This window comes from Austrofundulus limnaeus, unplaced genomic scaffold (genome assembly GCF_001266775.1).
Source record: "Austrofundulus limnaeus strain Quisiro unplaced genomic scaffold, Austrofundulus_limnaeus-1.0 Scaffold209, whole genome shotgun sequence".
NCBI classification, from domain to species: Eukaryota; Metazoa; Chordata; class Actinopteri; order Cyprinodontiformes; family Rivulidae; genus Austrofundulus; species Austrofundulus limnaeus.
The window spans coordinates 189,166-195,901 of NW_013952611.1; the positions used below are offsets into that span (position 1 = coordinate 189,166).

At 38.7% G+C, this 6,736-nt stretch overlaps 1 protein-coding gene across 1 annotated transcript in view; it reads right to left on the reverse strand.

Annotated features, from left to right (window-relative positions):
• The window catches only part of LOC106525019 (sodium-dependent phosphate transport protein 2B-like), a 31,902-nt gene that overhangs the window by 23,615 nt on the left and 1,551 nt on the right, over positions 1-6,736 (reverse strand). Inside the window, exons 2-4 of the mRNA XM_014019117.1 lie at positions 6,539-6,729; positions 5,900-6,028; positions 5,067-5,210 (exon numbers count right to left, since the gene is read on the reverse strand). Coding sequence (XP_013874571.1) covers positions 5,067-5,210; positions 5,900-6,028; positions 6,539-6,729 — 464 coding nt within the window. The remainder of the gene's footprint in view (positions 1-5,066; positions 5,211-5,899; positions 6,029-6,538; positions 6,730-6,736) is intronic.

The following is a 6,736-nucleotide window of genomic DNA, read 5'->3' on the forward strand; positions in this document are numbered from 1 at the left end:
GTGTATAGGTGTGTGTGTTTTGTGTATGTTAATTAACGAGGTTATAATTATTGTACATAGGTGTGGATGTATATATGTGTGTATATGTTTATAAATGTGCTTATGGGTATATGTACATACATCTATTTAAGTTTGGTTGCTGGGTGTTTGTTCTTTTCATTTGCTGATGGTCAGATGTCGGGTGTGGTGTCCTGTGTTATTGGTGTTCATATTCACATGTTGTATAACTTCTATCGGTTTCTCTCTTTACAGTTCTTATATTTCTTTTCTACTTTTTCGTTTTCTTCCTTGCTATAGTACAAAAAAGCCACTGATGGTGCAGAAACTAAGAAACTAACATTCAGTTTTGTTTTCTACTGGAGTGGCAAAAAAAAAAAGAAAAAGAGAATACCATATAGCCTGCCAGAACCAGGACTGATTTTACTGTCTCTGTGTCAGACAGGTTTAAAGGTTATAACTGCTCCAAATACATTGCTCAAATGTTTCATAACATCCAACCAGTTTGTCTGAATTTTGACATGACCAAACACAATGAGCACACGTACCCAGTGCTGACAATAGGGGGGAGATTTAATATCTGGTATTTATTTATTTTGTAGTTTAATTTTTTATTACTTTGACTGAGTTTATCGGAAGGTATTGAGTTGGTTAAAACTTCTGAAGCTGATTTTTATCACAGTCGTGGACGACCGGACCCCCAGGTGAACTAGCAGTTGAAGCGTCCTTCCCGCAGATACCACCCGTGAACCAGGTGGACCTCAGGGACTTTTGTAGGTTCGAGAGGCGTCAGCAGATTGGTAACTCTTTCAAGACCTCTTCAGTACCCAGCCATCTTTTTGAACATCTTCAACCAGTAGGAACAAGCAAACTTTCTCTCATGTCTGCTGTGGTGTGGGAAAAACAGAAAGCTGGGGCCAGAGGCTTTGAGGTGCGAGTTAAATAAGATCAGAGTTTACATCAGCTTTTATTCTTTCTTTATAAACTCGTTTTGCTAGAATATATAATATTCTCCTTTCTTTTATTAGCTTAGAAAGTAGTACATTTTGGAGTGGATTGGCCTTTAGGCCATTTTGATAAAGTGATGTCACGTTATTGTTATCCTTGTAACAAAGTTGTTCAAGACGCTCCGTTTATCTGTAATGACCTGTGATTACCTCTGAATCATTTTTAATACAGGGTATATTGTGAAATTAATCACTTCTTGTCTGGTCGTTTTTATTGTGTCACTCGTCACTAAACTGAAAAGAGCTCATTTTTCAGCATTATGAGATTGGATAATATCTTGTTTGAAGTTATTCAAATCAAGTCGGGTTTTGCTGGCGTTTTTCCTCTAATAAACGCGGTGGTGCCTCGAGGTTATATAAACATAAATTAAAGAAGTATCTTTAATTTAGCAATTCATTCCCCTACACTCTTTTTCGGACCATTCTCTGTAAACCCTAGAGATGGTTGTGGGTGAAAATCCCAGTAGATCACCAGTTTCTGAAATACTCAGACCAGCCCATCTGGCATCAACAACCATGCTATGTTCAAAGTCAGTTAAATCACCTTTCTTACCTATTCTGATGCCGGTTTGAACTGCAGCAGATCGTCTTGGCCATGCCTACATGCCAAAATGCATTAAGTTGTTGCCTGCCATGTGATTGATTGATTCAACATTTGCGCTAATGAGCAGTTGGACAGGTGTACCTAACAAAGTGGCCTGTGAGTGTAGATTAGTGATGGCAGCCCTGTAAACATGATGAGTCTGACTGTGCAGTGGTTGGATACAGACTTTAAACTACACAGGACTGTGTTGCATTCCCAGGAGCTACCCAATTCACACACAGGTACATTGATTCACCAGGCTTTTGAAGCTACTTTGTATGCTACAGAGGTGGAACATTAAAAAGGAGATGGTGCAGGTCGTCTTGCGAGATAATGCCCATAATGTAGCAAAAGCAATGGATGAGTGTGGTGTTGCAAGCCTGGGTTGCATGGCCGACTCTTGGGTTGCATGGCCCACTCTTTACAACTTGTAAATGAGGCTGTGTTAAGTCAAAGAGCTGTGTCTGACTGTGTTGCCATCGAGCGCAAGATTGTTGGACATTTCAGACACTTAAATAGCGTCCACCGCCCTGAGTGAGTTAAGGACAGCTGCAAGTGCCACAAACACAACTCCAACAAGACATATCCACGCGATGGAATAGCACATTTTCTGTGCTAAAYAGCCTACAGTAGTTGCACAGAAGRAAGCCATTACAGCATATGCATTTGAATACAATTTGCCTGCAACACTCAGTGCCCACCAATGGACCCTGGTGGAAAACATGCTCCATGTGAACAGCTGACGAGAAAACATAAGCAAGGCCAAAGACACAACTGCAGATGTGATCCCCTCCATCTGTGTTGGTGTGCCTGCTTAAGCAAAGTGTTCCAATAGACCTTGGAGTGTAAACATAAAAGGAAACCCTGTTAGAAGCAGCACAATCACCTTTTGCTTATGTTGAGGAAGAACCCCTGTACTATATGGCAACCACACTGGACCTGAGGTACAAGGACCGGCACTTCACCCTCGCATCAAAGTGACAAGCAATAGGTATGCTGCAAGAAAGGTTGCTTGGAACTTTTCTTGCAGCATGTTTACCCTCATTAGGCTACGCTATTTACCCTGAGGCCGCAGATCACCAGGGAAACAGCAGAATGGATGCAGACGTAATCTTTATATTAACTTATTTGACATTTTTTAAAGACACAAATTATAACTTGTGTTAATGATAAGAACACCATCATTTTTAAGTGTTATTTTTCTGCTGTGCTTCCCTAACTGTTAGCTTGTCTGAGCCAACATTTCATGCGAGCTGCTGCCTATTTGAGTACTGGAGGAGCAACCAGTCTCACTTCGAGAGCCTGGCCCAACTTGCTCGGAAATATCTTTCAGCTCGGTGCACCAGCATCGATAGCGAGCACTTGATTTCTGTTGCTGGACAAGTGATGCCAAAAGAAACAGACTTTCATGCAAGAAGGCAGAGATGCTGCTTTTAAATCTTCCCCTGATCCATCCAGAGCTAGACAAAAAGGGTGAAGGAATAGTTCCTCTGGTTTTGAGAATGAAGTATAATTAAAAGATGACACTTTTTCAGCTTGTTGTTTACAGAGAGAAGATTTAAGTTGTCATTTGTGCATTATTTTTGTTTTAATATTAAGAAGAATGCACTTTTTCAGTTTGTTTACAAAGTTGAAGTTTAGTAATTTGTGCATCTTTGTTTTAATATTAAGAAGGGCCTTTTAGTTTGCTGATTACAGACAGTAATTTTAGGTTGTCATTTGTGCATTATTTTTTATTTGCAGAGGAATTCACTTTTTCAATTAGAAAAATTATTTTAAATCTGTCTGAATGCAACATTACTCCTCAGACTGAAGAAGTATCTTGGAGGAGAAACAAAGAACCCATCCAGAGGACATACTTAACTTTTTTTTTTTAAAAATTTGCCTGGATTCCGGAGATGCATCAGGACTGCTTGCTTGTTTGGTTTTGGTCTGTACATTTAAAGAAATGTTGCAGAACAAATACAATGTCACAATGCAACAGAAAACATACTGAATGTATAATATTTAAGTTACATCATCTTCATTACCGGTTGTGAGCTGAGCTCCCACCTACATTTCAAACAAATGGTAAATGGACTGAACTTATAGATCAAGCCCCTACGGACCCCAAAGCTCTTTACACTTAGACATTCACCCATTCACACCCAGGCGAAAAAATAATAAACTAAGTATACTAAATCTATGTATACTTTAGTATACTTGAAGCCACACTTATCATCAGTATACTTAAAGAGTGCTATTTTGGAACAACTAATTTAATGCTAAATATACTTTTGTTGTATTTAAGTTGTACAAAAGCACAACTTTAAGTGTATTAAGTATACTTTTAAATACTAAAATGGAACAACTTCAAATATACTTAGTACACTTTAAGTTTATAGCTTTGTCTATACATATATAAAGTATAGTTTAAATAATATTTTTAAATGAAATGTAAAGTGTATTTAATAAAATGTATTTTTATTAAGTGTACTTGAAATWTATTTTAAAACAACATATCTGAAGCATGTTTTCTGAAATATAATTATTTTTACATTTTGAATATAATCCTTAAAAGTATATTCTATCGATAATATGTTAAAAAATATTTCTGTAAAATGCAGTGTATTTAAAATATCTTTAGTATATATTTTTTTCACCTGGGCACACTGATGGCAGTAAGCTACATTGTAGCCACAGCTGCCCTGGGGCACACTGACAGAAGCGAGGCTGCCACACACTGGCGCCACCGGACCCTCTGACCACCATCAGTAGGCAAGGCGAGTGAAGTGTCTTGCCCAAGGACACAACGACAGAACCCAGCAATGGAGACGATTGAAGAGAATAGAGAAACCAGCACCCATGATCATATCTCAGCTCTATGTTTGAGATTTTAGGACTGAAAAATAGTTCCTATCAGTTTAAACATCTTATGAGTTCACTACGGATAAACTACATTTGTGCGTTTAAGAACTCACCACTCACTATTGCATTTTTATTCTGAAGTCTGAAGTCATGTCTGTGATCTGCTTTTTTTCTACAAAATTAAACAACTGAATGAATATCTTCTGAGTCCGGTGATTCCATCCTTTTTGACAGGGGTTGTATGTGTCGATACATCAGGTAGTTTCTGAGAGCTACAAGATTCTGTAAACTCACTATGAAAACAATACAGCAATGTGTTGATAGTAGAAAATGTAATTTGTACTTTTGAATACTTGAGCAATTTTAAAAGCATGTACTTTTGAATACTTAAGTATTTTCAAAAGTAAGTACTTCAGTACTTTAACTTGAGTAGATTTTTGATGGAGTAACTTTTACTTGTAGTTGAGTAGATTTGACCCTGAGTATCAATACTTTACTCAAGTACTAGAGTTGAGTACTTTGTCACCACTGCCCAGATCCTCAAAAACACAAATTTGCAGCATCATGCCTGGACTTTAGCTCCTGATGCTTGTTCTCAGTGTCTGAATAATGAGTTTGTAAAGTCTGCTTACATCCAGAGGACACCATGCTGACCACAATAGAAGTGGAGGTGCTGGAACTCTGCACCAGCACTGTGACTAACACCCCGATCACCAGKCCAGTCACAGGGTTGGACAACGCAGCATTATCCTGGAAGATGTCCCCAGCAGCTTTACCTGCACACACATACAACCTCAGGTCACCAACACATCACTCCAACACAAAGGCACCTTGTTGGACCTAATTTAGCCACTGGCATGTGAGGAAAATGTGCAGAAATCAATCATGAGTCTACAGCAGGGCTATTCAACTAAATTGCTCCGGGGGCCACAGTTACTGCAGGCCAACAGCTGAGTGGCCGAACATCCAGCAAATAAAGTTATTATGTAAATACACCAAATATCGGTTATCTTTGAAATAGTTTATTTTCCTGCATTTAATCATGAATATAACATACAGAACCCTATGTAATAAATTTAGTGATGATAAAACAATATCAAAAACAAAAATAATACGTCATGCCTCCTATTTAACACAAATAATATTTTGACATCTCTGTCTTGCCAACTTTTTAAACCAATTTTATTTCACTTTCATAGTTTTATCTTCAACTTTTTATAGTTTTAACTCTCTTGAGTATGCTTAGAAATAGTTTTTACCAGCTTCTAGCCAAGATTCTGACGTTTCTGTAGTTACCAATCATGTCTGTTTAACTAAAAGAAGTAATTAAAGTAGAAAACTGGGGTCTGAGCTTAAGAGATGAATGGCGGGCCYCATTTTGGTCACTCGTGGGCCGCATGTGGCCTACAGGCTGCCAGTTGAATAGCCCTGTTCTACAGTAGTAGATGGAATGAAGGGTTTTCACCTCCCACCAGCTGGAAAGCTGAGTTCAGAATATCCAGGGAGCAAATAAACAGGTAGAGTAATCCAAGCAGCAGAATCAACTTCACAATAGCAGTCAGAACTCTCTTTATCTTTCCTCCTGTGTCCAAATCTGTAGGGGAAGGAAAACATAAAAAACTGAGTCAGGMATGATGAAGGCGGGTGATAATTTTTGTCTGTTACCACAATAGCTCCCCAAAACTGTCAGAAAATAAATCACAGAATAAATAAACCATTGATGAACTTTTGGAGTCAACCAACTCAAAGTGGCTGACAGCTATTTGACCTCAGCAAACAGGAACTTTTACAGATACTGCGCTAAAACTTGGTGTCATCAACACATACAGTATTATAAGTGATAAAAATGAAACATCTTTGCTTAAAACTTTGTCGTTAACTCTTAAAATAAACCATGTAAGCAAAATCTCTTCTTACATGGTTAGGGTTAGGGTTAGGGTTAGGGTGTTGAGAAGCCTCACTATCCTGTTCTTCAACTGAAACACTACAGAACCAAAGAGGCTGTAAGTACGCTGTTTCTCAGCAAAAATGATTAGAGTTTAAAACTCCAGCAGGGAAGTGTGCAAAATGCATTTCTTTATGGAATGTTAGATCTTTCACCCACCTGACCACTTCACCCCTGTGTCTTTGAGTTCTGGCAGATCCCAGGGGTCCTCCTCAGCAGGCTCCTCGCTCACCAGGTCCAAGGTGGAGTAAGCTGGTGGGAGCGCCTCATCCTTACTCTGACTCTGGTCATCTAATGATGGACAGACAGACAGATAGGAGATGTGTGTGTGTGTGTGTGTGTGTGTGTGTGTGTGTG